General features: G+C 39.5%; 1 protein-coding gene across 1 annotated transcript in view; it reads right to left on the bottom strand.

The window, feature by feature from the left end:
• The window catches only part of LOC126456803 (proteasome inhibitor PI31 subunit), an 88,725-nt gene that overhangs the window by 2,224 nt on the left and 68,746 nt on the right, over positions 1-17,755 (bottom strand). The window contains exon 4 of the mRNA XM_050092591.1: positions 15,078-15,242. Within this exon, the coding sequence (XP_049948548.1) occupies positions 15,078-15,242 (165 nt within the window). The remainder of the gene's footprint in view (positions 1-15,077; positions 15,243-17,755) is intronic.

Here is a 17,755-nt window from a genome sequence, read left to right as displayed (position 1 = left end):
ACAGCAAAATCCCTCAAAAGCATATGAATTCTGGCCTCAGCTGACATTGATGCATACTGGAGAATGTAAGGCAACTGGGCAAATGCTTGCACAATCGAGAATCAACAGAAACTAAAGAAGGGACCTGCAATGTCTACATGAATACATTCCCATGGCTGGAAGGAAGCGAACCAAGGGAACAGGGACACCCTGGGAGCTGTCTGTTTGGCACACTGCTCACAAACCATGACAAAATGGATGATTTTGCCATCAATCCCTGCCCGCAAAAGATATCTCCTAGCTAACAGTTTAGTGCACCCAACTCCCCAGTGGTCCTGGTAGAGAAGGTGTAGAACATCTTGCTGTAAGGCAGTGGGTGACTGCTCTGGGAGAGAGGTCTCCCGTGGACATTAGCAAAACACCATCAAACACGGAGAGGCAATACAATAAGGAAAACTAGTTGCACAGGGGGTCTGAAGCCCAACCTTGCAGTTTATCTGACTGAACCATCTGGCAGAGAACCGGGCCTGTGGACACGGCAGCTGCTATGTGCGAACTCCTTGACCACAGCCCGTGTTTCAATAGCAAGATGGAAGCAAAGCAATTCTTCATGATCAAAGTCACAATAAGGATCCACAAGGAGGTCGGACAACGCATCTGCATTGGCATGTTTAGCCATAGGTCAAAAATGAATTTTTTAATTGAGTAAGACAAGAAGAGCACCCAGCTGTCTTGTCAGGCAAGGAAGTGTGAGAGTTAATCAAGGAAACCATGGGTTCATTGTCAGTAATAAGGGCGAAACATGGAAAAAAAACCACCATAAAATTTCCAGATAGCATAGACTGCAGCAAGAGCCTCTTTTTTTTCCCCATCTGAGGGTGACACTGCTGGGCCAGAGAGAGAGATTTAGAGGCATAAGCAATAGTTCTTTCAGAGTCATGAGCATATCAGTGCACTAGGGTTGTGTCAAGGCCATACTATGAGGCATCAGTTGCAAGGACAGTGTGTTGGTCCAGAGAGAACATAGTTAAACAAGGAGCCGAGAGGAGTTTGGATTTCAACATTTGAGAAGCACATTCGCCGTCCAGGCTACAGCAATAAGATACATTCTTGTGTAACAAGGAATGAAACGGGTGGCCAATGTGGCTGCCCCCAGCAGGAATTTATGTTAGTAGGCTATCTTCCCTATGAAGGCCCGAAGCTCCTTCATGGATGAGGGGAGAGGCATAGACGTAACAGCGGAGATGTGATCTTGCAGACGGTGAACCCCATGTCACAAGGCCTCAAACCTCAAGTTAACAATAGAGGGTTGAAAACACAGATTTTGTGAGGTTACACCATAAGCCTGTGGACTCTTAAGACAGCAATATCATCCAGATAATTAACGCAACCCAGGATAGGCATAGTCAACAGCTCTAAAAATAATTGGAAAATACTATGAGCACTAGCCACACCAAAAGGAAGGCACAAATATTGATACAGACCAAAAAGAGTATTATTGAAAACCAGAACTTGCCTAGACTCTTTGTCCGCAAGCACCTGCAGATATGCTTCTGATGAATCAATTTTAGAAAAGTACTGGCCATCCAAAATTTTTGCCAACAGTTCCTCCTTGCGTGGAAGAGTATACATATCCACAATTGACAGTGCATTGACAGCTGTACTGAAGTCACCATAGAGGCAAAGTCTCCCCAATGGCTTCTGAACTACAACCAGTGGAGGCGACCATTCACTAGCCGTAACAGGTTTCACCAACCCTAATGGTTGAAGTCGGTCCAATACTGCTTTCACTTGATCTTTCAGGGTGACAGGAACAGGGTGTGCACAACAAAACTGAGGCGGAGCTGTGGATTTCAAAGAAATATGAACAGAAAAATTCATAGCACACCCTATACCTTCCAAAAACATGTCCAAAAACTCTTCACACAGTGTTTCCAATTGAGAATATGGTACCTGATTGGCGAAAGGTGGACTAAATAGGTGACAGAAAATCCAAATATCTGAAATGTGTCCATCCTGAACCAGTTCTAAACACTGGCATCAGCAACCTCCAAAGATGTAAAGGAATGAACCACTGACTTTTAAGAGGCAGATGCTGTAAATTGTGCCAATAGCACAATGTTCTGTTTGTTATAGCTGACTAGATTCCGTGTGACCTGTGTCAATGGCGGTGAACCTAAACGCACATAGGTTTGAGAATTCAATAATGTCACTGCAGCACCTGTGTCAACCTGCAGCTGGAGCACTTGATGAAAAACACTTTAACTCAATAAACAGCTTGAGAGAAGTCACAAGAATTGGAGTAACACAGTTTACGTCCATGTGCATATCCTGAGTAACCTTCGGCGATCGACACACAGAGATGTGGTCTTTCTTCTGGCAACTATTACAAGTAGCCCAGAAGGCAGTGCACACCATACGTTTATACTGGATAAAAAACAGAAAGGACACAACAGAAACAGAGAATGCTGATGCAGGTGCTGTGGCGGTTGTGCCTGTGGGGCTGGCCTTTGTCTGCTCGGCACTGGTCCTGCCTGTTTACAGCTACCATTGCCATTTCCTCACGCAAGCTATCTGTCGTCCGAGTGGGCACATCTTGTGACACTACTGCCACGTCACCCAACACTTCAATTTGGTCACCCACTGCCCAAGAAACTTCAACAGATTGTGCTACTTGCAATACTTCTGCAACTGGGAGGTTTTCACAGAGTAAAGTCTTCTGGCGCACTCTCTTGTCTGAAGCTAAACAGATAATTGTGTCGCACAACATAGAGTCTGGATACGAGTCATTATGGGGTTCAGCAAGCTAATGCCGTGAACTTCTGCTGCCCGAGCCCAGTATGCCCAGTTTCTTGAGGGATTGATAGAATTCAACATGTGCCTCTACGACATGCCTTCATTTGTAATGGTAGTTGGACAATATACTGCACATGTGATCAAAAGTAAGAGCTGCTGGTTCTTGTAAAGGGGCACGCTAACACCATAATTGATATGTTTTAGGTGTTTAGTTGGATACACAAGAGGAGGGCTTTTCAGAAATTTTGAGTCTGTCACATCAAAAGCCATAAAATGCTGTCAGAATCTTTTTTTGTAGGCTTCCCAATCCTCAGTTGAATTATCATACAGAGGAAAAGTGGGTGGATGTACCGGTGCAATGGTACCCTGTCTGTCAACGGAAGCCGACAAAGTGGTCACTGCCGAAGTACGCTGTTCAGTCACGGCCGGCAGCATGGCATTCATAATGACTAACTTGATGAAATAACAATTGAAAACTGCACACATGGAAACCATTCGCTCATTGCCAATCACGCAGTAAAAACAAATATGGCTTTATTCATAAACCTCTGAACAGCAACAAAAATAAGCCTCTCACGTAACAAAACACACTGATGTGAGCAGTACAACTGGATGTACATAGAGAGAGTCAGTCAGAACTGCTCCATGCATTTATATGTGCATGTTGCCAGCAGATGGCGTGGCAGAGACTGCACTGCACACTCACCTTCCACAGGCCGCCTCCAGTGGCCAGCCCATGCTGATACAGTTGATGGTCAATTCAAGCACACACGCACAGCGACACCATACTTGGCACAAGCACGCTTACACTCACATGCACTAGTAGCAAGATACAGGAACTTTCAATACTGTACACCACGATATTGGTGAATATATTTCCTACCCATTTTCTTTTTAATTCTGTGTGTTCTTTATTGTCTTAAAATTCCTTCCTGTCTGTGCGATGTAGCTAGCATTACAATCAGAGAAGTAAATTTTATACGAGCCACTGTTTTAGTGTAAGTTTTATATTGTATTAATGTCATGTATGAAGAGAGATGACAGTGAATGTTCAGGTTTATATGTGACATGTACATTATGTGTGGTTTTTTTTAAATGGTTACTCAGTCTGTATGACAGTTGGCCACAGAAAGGTAGTAATACAAATTGTCTTTTATGTAGCACCTCTATTTGTGTCAATTGATTTATTTATAGAAAATAAATTTTGGAATAGGTCAAAACATAAATCCCCTTAAATCCAAAAAAATACTTATACACTCTTGACATGCCCATATTTCTTACATTGGGCATGAAACATTTAAATCCACCTGACTTGTACTTTTCACAGTATAGGAAGAGACAGACTGCTACTTACCATAAAGAAAACAGGCACAACTGAAAGGCACTTGCAAGCTTTATGTAAGTGTCTTTTAATCGTGCCTGTCTGCAACTTAACATGTCTTCTTCATGGTAAGCACCAACCTGTCTTTTCCTACATTGTTGATATTCCTACGTGGAGTTTTCATTGTTTGACTTGTACTTTTTTCATTTAGATGTTGCTTACCTACAGCATCCTGTAAGTTCAATACTCTACATGGTATTATATATATACCATCTGAAAAAGACCTGCTTCACGAGGTTTTTATCTTCAATTGTTTTCTGTGGATATTCCAGACATTCGAGAATGTAGTAAAAATGAACATTCAAAAAACTGTAAAATGTTGGTACATCACACTAGAAAGTAATTTTGAATGCTCAAAAATACTCTCCATGCTCGTAACTCCACTAAAGTATTCAACAATGGCCTACTTTGAAATAAAGTATTCTGCCAAACACTTCTTTATAGCATACCTAGAACATTCTAAAACATTCGAGAATATGTTAAAAAGTTCCTCGGTTTTTGAAAATCTAGTACACTCCAGAATATTTTAGATCATTTAAAAACATTCAAAACTATTCATAAAAGCTTGACAACACAGATAAATCTCGCACTTTTCCCCTCAAAATATACAGTGATCCAAAAGAGACAGAACATGCCCTGGTGACCAGCACAATGTGAGAGTGACCACTTCAAGCACTCATGTCTCTAGAAACATAACAGCTATCAGCGCACAACCATTATGATATTCAACAGGGGAACCAGCTTTTAAATACAGAAATTATAAGGTGAATAATATAGATGGCAGTGAAAAAAGGTACACGAAAATTGAATTTCACAAAAAATGTATTCAGTGCAAAAGAGTATCATGGTTTGACCTCGAAAATGTTACTACTGTGAAGTTAAAGCAAAAAACAGAAACGAAATCATCACAAGATCAAAATCTAGTGAAAAAACTGTGGCAAATGTAAATTCAGTGACATCAATATGTAAACACTGCAATGACTTTTGTCTCATTTTAACTAGAAAAAACAGTGAAATCAGTGAACTTAAAAGGACTGTAGCCTTACTGGAGAAACAGTTGCAACATCTTGATTGTAAAACTCAATCTTAAAGAAAAATCGGCTACCAATGACATAAACAAAAGAAGAACAACTGTGAAAACCTGTGAAAAACTAGGAAATATAAAAGCATGTGCATCAAATAGCCACAATGACAAACACGATTCTGCAAATAATGACACTCAGAAACATATGAGTCCAGATAATAATTACAAACAACTACAATGGTACACTGTAAATTTTTCGTACATGCTACGTCGTAAACAAAGTAATGTGATTTAAAAAAATCAGTCGGCTGACTGTGCAAAAAAGAACAAAAAGTCTTAATTTGTGCCAATAATCATGGATGTCAGATGGCAGAAAAGGTGGCAGATACAAAAACTACTTTGTCAAACCAGGAGCAGGAATTGCAGAATGGACAAAAACAGTGCTGAGATCATGTGAAAACCTTGACTCAAAGACTGTGTCATAATTTGTGCAGGTGCAAATGATATTGCCAGAGATAAAGGTAGTGAACTCATCACTGTTCTTGAAAGTGTGCTACCCAAATCAGGCAACACAAATGTAGCTGTCGTAAATCAGCCACACAAATATGACCTACCTCCTTGGTCATGTGTAAATAAATTAATAGGAAGAATAAACAAAGGGATAGATGAAGTATGCATAAAATTTCTGTATGTGAACTTAATAAATGTAAGCATGTTAGACAGGTCCATGCATACCAGCCACGGCCTTCATTTAAATCACAGTGGGAAACAACTTTTGGTTCAAGAAATTGGCTGTTTAGCAAATTTGAGTCATAACAGGCAGTCCAAAGTACCTTGGACAAACAGGTCATGAGTTTCACAAAAAATGTACTCAGTGCAAAAGAGTATCATGGTTTGACCTCGAAAATGTTACTACTGTGAAGTTAAAGCAAAAAACAGAAACGAAATCATCACAAGATCAAAATCTAGTGAAAAAACTGTGGCAAATGTAAATTCAGTGACATCAATACTACTCCAGCATTAAGCTGTTCAATGCTCTACCACTACATATCAAATGTGTTCATACAGAACTGCCAAAATTTAAACAAGTTCTCAAAGATTACCTGACAGAGAAATCTTATTATACTGTGGATGAATATCTGAAAGAAAATGTATACCATCACTAAACTTATTGTGTCTAGAAGTTGTTGAATTGATTTTATTGTGCATTTGGGCATTAGCACACTTTTTGTAACAACAGATTGGCTGTACATGCATTTACTCTTGTAGGCCTAATATCTGATTTAACTTTGTGCTCTTATCCTTAACCTTTATTTGAAACTCCTTTTTCTGTTAAATGGTTGTTATGTTATCTAGCTGACATTGTATCTGTTACTGTATTTATAGTATGTCTTACTTAAACTATGTACAATTTGCCATTGAATTGCCCTTGTATTTATTGTAAGTTTAAATTGAAACCTGTACAATTTGACACGTTCCATATCCTTGTGATTGACTCACTAACTGGATCTACGGAACAAGAAATAAATAAATTAAATAAATAAAGATGTGATGGCTTATAAAAAGGGCATAAGACATTTTTTTTAGGGAAGTAGACTGTATCACAAAAAAATGTGATGCAGAATTAAATTGCAAATACACACTGAAGATTGTACACCAGAATGTGCAGTCATTAACAAACAAAGTTGATGAAATAAGTATACTCCTCAATAGTGAATGGAAGGATGTTTCAGTTTTATACTTTTGTAAGCATTGGTTATAAAATGAGTATTTTCTATGTTTAAAAATATTGCATTTTAAACTTGCAAACTGCTTTCGTAGAATGGAATCAAAACATGGGGGAACTTGCATATATGTAAAAGATAATGTAGATTATAAGAATATAGTCTCTGTTTGCAAACTAGGGTGTGAAAGAGATTTTCAAATCTCAGCTGTTGAGTTAATGTCTGAAAAAACTATTATTTTATGTGTGTATAGATCTCTTGTTAGCAACATAATAGGTGTTTTTTTTTTTTTTTTTTTTTTTCCCCCCCCCAAAAAAGTTGCTTTAGGCAAACTCAAGACAACTGGGAAAACAGTGGTACTGTGTGGAGACTTTAATATTGACTTTCTGAGTCATAGCCTTCACAGGGAAAAGTTCTTGATTGATTGACTGATTAACTGAGAGAGTATGGGACCAAACAGCAAGGTCATCGATCCCGCGATTCCAAAGGGGGTTACATAAGAAAGAGCCTGCTAAAAGTGAACATTTTCAGTCAGAGAAGTCATACAAGAATGAACATTAAACACACACAGTATACGCCTGAGACCAAATCTAAAAACTGGAAAGGGGGGGGGGGGGCAGGCGGTCATGGGGTCACTGACTGTGAAGATTGCAAAAGGAGTCCCAATCACTACCAATCCGCCCCTGCTCCAAGACTAACGGAGAACCTTACATCTGGAAATAAAAACCACTTTCATGGAGGAAACCAAGGACCAGGTCTACCATCCATGGATTGTCCACTAATATTAAATTTAAGGAAGCAGGAAGACTATACTTAGCATGAAGGGTCGAAAGAAGGGGACATGCCACCAATATGGGAGATATCGTCAGTCTGACGCCACAACCACACTGCGGGGTGGGTCATTACATAGGAGGAAACAATGGGTGAGCCGGGTATGGCCAATGCGCTAATGACGTAAAAAAGTGGACTCCTTCCGAGAGGGGTGGAAAGAAGTGCCCCAAACTGCAGTAGACTCCTTGATTGTGCGGTGTTTATTACTATGAGCAGTAGCGCTCCAGATGGCATTCCACTGTTGGGCAAAGAGAGATTTGACGCAGATCTGCATATACACAGCTGGAATCGTGAAAGGAAAAGGGGGTTAAATATCTGCTTCTCTAGCCAAACGGTCAGCCAATTCATTCCCTGGGTTTCCCACATGACTTGGGACCCAGAGAAAGACAACTGAACAGGCGGCATGCTCAAGGGCAGAAAGAAGGTCATGGAAGCCAGAACCAAGGGGTGAGTAGCATCGATCGATAGCCTGAAGGCTGCTCATGGAGTCAGAACAAATTAAAACACTATGGAGAGAGGCCTGAGAAACAAAAAGGAGGGCCCTGCAAATGGCTAGAAGCTCTGCTGTAAATACATTACATGATCCTGGCAACAAATGGTGCTTGAAGCTGGTAGGAGATGTGAAAACGTATCCCACCTTATCAATAGCCTTACAAGGGAATGGTCAGACTTGTCCTGCCGAAACATGTATTGCTTTTTTTAGCACTGTTATTTAAATGTGCAAAAGGTCTGTATGCAAAATTGTAGCTGCTGACATGAACTGGAAGTCACCTAAAAAAAAAATCATGAACATGGCTGTGTTTCCTGCTTGGCACTTGCAGTGACGGCTGGCCACCCCTGGAAATGGTGAGTCGCGAGCGTTGTGCACATGGTCGGGAAGTGCGGCCGTCTTATCGCGGCGTTCACTAAAGGGGAATATCACTGCTCGGTTTTGGTGGAAAGGGGACATGAATATTCGTTTCTGCGGCATGCACGTCCTTTTAATTTCTGGTACGTATTTCGAAACATACCGTCCTGAAACTGGTTAGAGATGTGAAAGATGTTCCGTACATGTTCATCTATACTCTGCAAGCCACTTTACGGTGAACTTTCAATCTCCCCTCACAGGTGATGGCGAACCCTGTAAATGTTTTGCTGCTTGCCATGGAGATATACCACAGACCCCAAATGAAGCAATCAACGGAAAACACGCGTGAAGACTATGTGTTGTGTGAGATGGTTGTTAAACTTTTAGCCGAGCATGTAAATGGTGCAGACATGCGGCTAGAAACAACTGAAACACTAGATATTGCAGACTGTGAATCTACAGATGGCGAAGACACCGATGAAAGTTGCACTCATGAAGACTCTTCGAGTGATAGTGCCACGTACCATCATCAATTATCTCCGAAAGTAACACCAGCAACTACAATTACCTTGTCAGACAAAGAAAAAGTGGTGACGTATTGGTTGAACGAAAGTGGTAAGAAATGCCTATGTGTCAGTACTGTTCAAAATAAGTATAGCTTTGTCCGTTCTGAACGTGAATTGTATAGATGGGAAAAGGAAGTCACTGGACAACGTAAGAGTCGACTGGAAATTGCGACGGAGATAAATGTGCGACTTTTTGAGCTATTTACCGATGCCAGACATTAGTCATTTAGTGTCAGCGATACAACTTTGAGTGATTGGGTGTTAGCGATTGCCAACGCGATAGGCGCTAAAGAATTTACAGCTTCTCAAAGTTGGATTAGTCGCTTCAAAAGATCACATAAAATTGTGGCAAGAAAAATAACAAAATTTGTATTGAGAAACAGGTCGGAAAATGAAGTGACACAAATCGAAATGATAGAAGCTTTTCTTACAAATGCAAAAAAATAAGATTGCTAGTTTTAGTAAATCGTACGTGTACAATGCAGATCAGTCAGGTTTTCAAAAAGAAATGCGTGCGAAAATAACACTGTCATTCAAAGGGGAAAAAACATATTGAGGCAATTGCGCAGTTCACGACTGCACTCACCCATTCATACACTATAATGCCCATAATTAGTCTGGGTAGTTTATTGCTGCCTAAACTACATGTGTGTCTTCAAGAACTAACTGGACGTTTTGGACCACGTGTCAAAAGAATAATGTTCTATGCAAACAATCTTGTGGTTGACGCATCGAAGTCTGGAAAAATGGGAAATGAAAACGTTACACTTTTCATGCGTCATGCTTTTCTTCCGTTCTGTGGGAACAAATCTCTTCTCCTTCTAGATTTGTAGTCAGGTCATAAAAGGTCTGATTCATTAAAAGCTGTATTTCGAGCCCACCCTGACAAAGAAGTAGAGATACTGCAGATTCCACCTGGCACAACGAACGTAGTCCAACCTTTAGACAGAGAATTTTTCTGTCAGTGGAAGGCATTTTACAGAAAACTAACAGAGAAAATTATGTTGTACAGATCACTGCAATTTCCTGTCTATCACCGTGGCAATATTCTCAAGCTGCAATCAGTAGTACATTATCAATTTTCCTCCCCACAGTTTCAGAATTTGATTAAATATGCGTGGCACTCCTCGAAATATACTGATACTAGACCTGATTCATTCCTAACACCAGCCCAGTTTTGTCTACGGACATCTAACAACATCTGTGATTCGCAGGGCTGTCATATGTCGTCTTTGCTTGTATGTTCTTGGTGCACAAAAAACCTATGTTTTGAACATTGTATCAATATTTCACATTTTTGCGGTAATTACAAGAAATAAAATTTGGACGTGTTCTAAACCGTATATTTATTTGCGTTTATTTCATAGCTGTTTGGAAAGAATGTTGTAGATAATATATCAGCCATATTTGTCAACGAATGTTTAATTATCATATGATCGCTTTCACTGGGGGAATCAGCTCTATCACTGCTGTGACAAGAGAGTGGCACATAGCTAACGCCACCTTGTCCCTAGATGGTGTTGGTATAATGTAGCGAGAGAGGTCAGGGTTGTACAAGAGGCAGTTATAAGCGCGGAAACCATGCGACAATAATGTCTTACTTCATAAAATTGTTTACAGACTTCCAGGTCATGTCAGCAGCTAAAATTCTGCATACAGACTTCTTGCAATGTTAACTCACAGTGGTATAAAAAGCAACACAGGTTTCGACATGACAAGTCTGACCATTCCCTGGAACTCTGCAAGGATGGCACATACAAGGAGCAACAGAGACCTTAGGACCTTGGAAAGGAGTTGTCCTAATCCATGGTCTAAGCACCATCCAAGAGGGGGGGAGTTACAGGAGGAAAGACACGGGGCGCAGTCCAGTGAGTGTAGATGGAGATCCAGACAGAGGGTAGTGAGACGCATGCCAACCGGCAATCCCACCTGTGGGCGGGTGTTAAGAGGGAGACATCCCTCATTGGTGAAGAGCACAGGGTATACAGGATGGTCAGGGAACTGGCGAATGGCGACTGCGTAAGAAACGAGGAGTTGGCTCCATCAGATGTGTGTAGGGGGAATCCCTGCTTCTGTGAGGAGACTATCAACAAGATTAGTGCGAAAGGCACCAATAGCCAAACGCACCCCACATTGATGAACTGGGTCAAGGAGTTTCAAAGTGGAAGGAGCTGCCGAGCCATAAACCTGACTATCATAATCAAGTCTGGACAAAACCAGAGCACAGTAAATATGGAGAAGAGTGGAACAGTCTGCACCCCAAGATGTGTGGGTCAGTAGGCGGAGAGTATTAAGCTTCCGAATGCATGTAGTCTTTAGGTGACGAATGTGGGGCAGCCATGTCAGCCTGTTATAAAAAATAAGGCCCAAGAAACGGGACTGCGTTACATCATCAAGGAGCTGGTTGCCCAAATAAAGTTCTGGATCAGCGTGTACTGTGGGTTGACGACAAAAATGCATAACCCACATTTTGGAGGAAAACTGGAAGCCATGGATGGTGGCCCACATAGAGGCCCGTCGGATGGCGCCTTGGAGCTGGTGCTCAGCAGACGCTATTGAGTGGGAGCTGCACCAGATGCACAAATCGTCAACGTACAACGCCGGGGTAACCAGAGGCCCAACAGAGGTCACAAGCCCACTTATGGCAATGAGGAAGAGCGTGACACTTAGCACAGAACCCTGTGAGATACCATTCTCCTGAATCTGAGGGGTGCCAACTCGAACCCCGAAGAGGCGCTACGATAAAAACTCATGGATAAAAATTGGAAGGGGACCACAGAAGCCCCAGCCATGAAGGGTAAATAAAATGTGATGGCACCAAGCCATGTCATACGCCTTATGTAGGTCAAAGAACACTGCTACAAGGTGCTGGCGGTGAGTAAAAGCCTGTCAGATGGCTAATTCCAATTGAAATAAATGGTCTGTTGGAGATTGCCCTACCTGGAAGCCACACCGATATGGTGACAGAAGACCCCGAGATACAAGTACTCAACATAATCTGGCGCTGATCATCCCTTCAAGTAGTTTACAAAGCATATTTGTCAGGCTAATGGGGCAGTAGCTGTGGAGAGACGTGAGATTTTCCCAGGTTTAAGGATGGGTAAAAATATACTGTCTCGCCACTGTGACAGAAAAGCACCCGTGAGCCTGATGTGATTGAAGACCCTAAGCAGCTACTGCCTCTGGGGAACATCCAAGTGTTGAATCATCTGATTGTGAATGGAGTCTGGCCCTGTGGCTGTGTCTCGTGAAGAGCTAAGAGTCTGCACCAATTCCCATTCAGTGAAAGGAGTATTGTAGGGCTCAACGTGGTGCAGGAAGAAATGGAGGGGGTCTGTTCAACTCTGCATTTCTGCTGGAGAAAGGCAGGAGGATAGGAAGGGGACAACGATGCCATCTCACAATGTGTCACAAGGTGTTCTGCGAGGACCAATGGATCACTGCACAGAGCTCCTTGGATGTTCAGACCATGGACAGTTGACTGTTGCTGGCAGCCCAGAATGCTATGGACCTTCAACCAAACCTGTGATAAAGAGGAATATGTCCCCAGGGAGAAAACATAGCGCTCCCAGCATTCCTTTTTATTCTGATTAATAATGTAACAAGCCTTAGCACGAAGATGCTTAAAAGTGAGGAGGAATTAATTTTTCCCTTCCAATGTATATGTGGAAATGCTCTCTGAAACACAGGTGAAACATTTATGAATTACCTGTATAATATCAATATACAAAAAGTACATCAACAGTTATCTCAACTGACAAAACTCCTGTACCAGTACATACACATGACACGTATGAGGAAAGGCCACCACTTACCATACAGAAGGTGTGCTCAGTGCTTATTCTTCATGGTGGTTGGTTGTCTTTCGTCATACCACTGTTTATAGTTCAGTCATGACTCTCTCAAATTAATAGTAAGTTGTTGTTGATGATGATGATGATGATAATAATAATAACAATAATAATAATTATTATTATTATCAAAAAGCTTTTGATAGTGTACCCCACTCATGGTTACTACAAATATTGGAAATATACAAAGTAGATCCTAAATTGATACAGTTTCTAAACATAGTAATGAAAAATTGGAAAACCACACTTAATATCCAAACAAACTCAAATAATATCACATCACAGCCAATATAGATTAGACGTGGAATTTACCAAGAAGACTCATTAAGTCCTTTCTGGTTCTGCCTTGCTCTGAACCCACTATCCAACATGCTAAATAATACAAATTATGGATAAAATATTACTGGAACATACCAACACAAAATCACACATTTGCTATACATGGATGATCTAAAACTACTGGCAGCAACAAATCAACAACTCAACCAATTACTAAAGATAACAGAAGTATTCAGCAATGATATAAATATGGCCTTTGGAACAGACAAATGTAAGAAAAATAGCATAGTCAAGGGGAAACACACTAAACAAGAAGATTACATATTGGATAACCACAGCAACTACATAGAAGCGATGGAAAAAACAGATGCCTAAAAAATATCTAGGATACAGACAAAAAATAGGAATAGATAATACAAATATTAAAGAAGAACTAAGAGAAAAATATGGACAAAGACTAACAAAAATACTGAAAACAGAATTGACAGCAAGAAACAAGGCAAAAGCTATAAATACTTACGCTATACTAATATTGACCTACTCATTTGGAGTAGTTAAATGGAGTAACACAGACCTAGAAGCACTCAATACACTTACACGATCACAATGCCACAAATATAGAATACAACACATACATTCAGCAACAGAAAGATTCACATTAAGCAGAAAGGAAGGAGGAAGGGGATTTATCGACATAAAAAACCTACATTATGGACGGGTAGAAAATTTAAGAAAATTCTTTATAGAACGAACAGAAACTAGCAAAATACACAAAGCAATCATTCATATAAATACATCAGCTAAACCATTGCAATTTTATAACCACTTCTACAACCCTTTAGATCACATAACATCAACAGATACAAAGAAAGTAAATTGGAAAAAGAAAACACTACATGGCAAGCACCCGTATCATCTAACACAGCCACACACTGATCAAGACGCATCCAACACATGGCTAAGAAAAGGCAATATATACAGTGAGACGGAAGGATTCATGATTGCAATACAAGATAAAACAATAAACACCAGATATTACAGCAAGCATATTATTAAAGATCCCAATACCACAACAGATAAATGCAGACTTTGCAAACAACAAATAGAAACAGTAGATCACATCACAAGCAGATGTACAATACTAGCAAATACAGAATACCCCAGAAGACATGACAATGTAGCAAAAATAATACATCAACAACTTGCCATACAACATAAACTAATAAAACAACGCGTTCCCACATACAAGTATGCACCACAAAATGTACTGGAGAATGATGAATACAAGTTATACTGGAACAGAACCATTATAACAGATAAAACAACACAACATAACAAACCTGACATCATACTCACCAATAAAAATAAGAAATTAACACAACTAATCGAAACATCCATACCCAATACAACAAATATACAGAAGAAAACAGAAGAAAAAATTGAAAAATACATCCAACTGGCTGAGGAAGTCAAGGAAATGTGGCATCAGGATAAAGTTGACATTGTACCAATTATACAATCAACTACAGGAGTCATACCACACAATATCCACCAGTACATCAACGCAATACAGCTACATCCAAACTTGTATATACAACTACAGAAATCTGTAATTATTGATGCATGTTCAATTACCCGAAAGTTCCTAAATGTAATGTAACATATACCGTACAGTTAAAACGAAGTCACGCTTGATCAAGGTCCACGTCACTTTCCATTTTTAACCAGACATAACGTCTGAGAAAGGAAAGAAATAATAATAATAAAATTTATCAAATAAAATAAAAATTTGGAAGTACCTTGGAAGTGAACCAGGCATTCCTGGTGGACCTTCAGGGTCAATGCCATGTGAACCTCTACCAAATGGATTGAATATCATTCCACCACCTCGTGCAAAGGGATCCAAATCAGAGCGACCAACTTGTAGTGGGTCCCGAAGTGGATCTCTCAAGGCCAGTGGGTCCCTGAAAATAGCAAAGAAATGCAATATTCAAATTTGTTACCAAATCAATCCAACACAAAAAGAGTAATTTTAATCATAAAAATATAACACAGTTGGTGGGTTAGACAAATAACCAACTGCAGACAAGTTACAGACATGAGCACCTAAGCCTTTGGACACCACTGTTGTAATAAAATTTTCCCGTGTTCAAGATGCATCACATTTGATTCGAAACTTCATCTTTTGAATATTTGCACCATCTTCATCAGCTGGAGATGCTAATGGGATAGAAACGTTCTCTTAAACAGTGTTGGTCTGGCAACTCCAATAATCACCCCGACAGTCAATCGTCCCTTGACGATACCAATGTACAAATCTTTAAATGACTAATTTTATACTGAAATGAGATGCAGCTTGAATACCAATAAAATTTTGTACATATTACAGGCATGCATAATTTTTTAATTGCTTAAATTACAGCAATAGGACCAGAGAACACAACAACACAAAAAAGCTGAATACAATTGTTCATTGGGCAAAAAAGAGAACTTGAGGAGAGGAAAAAACAATAAAGAACAACACAGGTTGTATCACTTAGAAAATTTATATCATTATCCCGTATTCCTTCTGGTGTTAGCTCCTGTGGAGTGACCTTATGGACTGAAGCTTGAGATTAATATTTTTCAGAAATTTGCTTTGTTTCCATTAACAAATAGTATGTCACCACCCAAATGTCCAGAGCACTCTGTCTATCAGTATAACTTCACAAATAAGTTATTATTGACAACCCTTACAAGCAATAAAAGTACTCTGTGAGGCATGACATTATAATATATTACTTCTTTACTACTAACTGCATTCACAACACATTTTGCAGACAGTATCCACACATGTTGCTGAATGCACCTAGAGTATTTTTAACGAGTAGTACATGGACAATCATCAGTACGAGAAAAATAGTATGGATATTCTAGGTGCATTCAGCAACATATTTGGACACTGTCGGCAAAATGTGTTGTGAATACAGTTAGTAGTAAAGTAGTAATATATTATAATGTCATGCCTCACGAAGTACCTTTACTGCTTGTAAGGGTTGCCAGTGAGAAAAAAATCTGATAAAGGTTTGAAATTACATGTAAAGTTTATTGCAAGTCACTAAGTACTCTTATTCTCAAATACTGGGTGAATAAATTCTCGGAATTCACAAATTGCGGGCTACACTTCTCGTTCAACCCCACCCCTTAGATAGGTAGGTGGTTCTTATCCCCATAGCCATTGCTGCTTGACAGTAAAGTATAAGAAAATGGTTGAAATTGGTCGAGTGGTTTAGGGGGAGATGTTGAACATACATAAACACAAACCAACATCCACATTGATAATACATATGGATTTTGTCATATGCCTAAGTAATGCAGTAACCTGGTATTTTTTGAGGCAATCAACTAAAGGCAAGACATGTCACAAATGTTTGGAAATATTCACTAAGGTAATTTATGAGGTTCTCCATGAATGATTTATGACTGGCTGAAATCAGGGAACACACCCATTTTTGGTAGGGAACTAAATATGCAATTTCTTCACTATCTTATAGTTGGCAAGTATAACAAATGTACTGAACAGCCTATAAGAATGAAGTCACAATGGTAGCACATATTGTAACTTCCATCCATAGGCAAAAAAAGTATCTTGTTCTCACACCCATTTCATGAAGAAAATAGTATTAATTCATTTGTATAACTTGAACCAAGCTTTTTATTTGCTGAAAATAATAGCATAATTAGAAAGAGTTGTACTTACACAGTAAAGTCAAAAGTAAAATATTCGCATTAAGCACTGTTCTAGAACAGTTTCTCAGTATAGCATTACAATAAACCAGCAACAGCTCACTAGCTTGTTTTATTGTGCTTTATGTGAATTACCAAGTACAAATATTGAAAGTAGCAACCAGTGTAGAATAATGAAACAATTAAAATTATGCATTTTGGAGATCTGTGTATGACAGTTAATGTTTTGCCTTCTGAAAAGTCTCAGATCATTCTGTTCTGTAAAGGCAATTTGCCAGCCTCACTTGCAAAATAAGTAGCCAATCTCTCTCTTCCTTTTACAGCTGATGCATTTCTTTTTGTATTATTTGAGTTTGAGAAAGACTCAAAACTCCTCACCATAAATGTGTCTTCAAGTTTATGACCATTTTTAAACATTACACAACTAAAATAAAAGTTACGAACTGTAGTTATTTGAACAATAGTAGCACTATACTTCTCATGAGTCTTTTGAACACTGTTAAGAAAAGTAAGTATTCCCCTCTCTTCTGCAGCACCATATTTCAAAAGCTTCAATTCTCTGCTTGTCTGAAACTTATATCATCTGTGTTTCACTTTTGTACAATTCTACACTCCAGACAAATACCTACAAATATCGTCACAAATCGTTTCTTAACATTTAAACAATGGAAAATTCAGGACTGAATAACAACAAAATTAATGGGGATACATTGCCGTTCACCACAGAGGTGTCACTGAGTGGCAGACAGGC

Source organism: Schistocerca serialis, chromosome 2 (assembly GCF_023864345.2).
Source record: "Schistocerca serialis cubense isolate TAMUIC-IGC-003099 chromosome 2, iqSchSeri2.2, whole genome shotgun sequence".
NCBI lineage: Eukaryota > Metazoa > Arthropoda > Insecta > Orthoptera > Acrididae > Schistocerca > Schistocerca serialis.
This window is presented reverse-complemented; position numbering and strand designations above follow the sequence as displayed.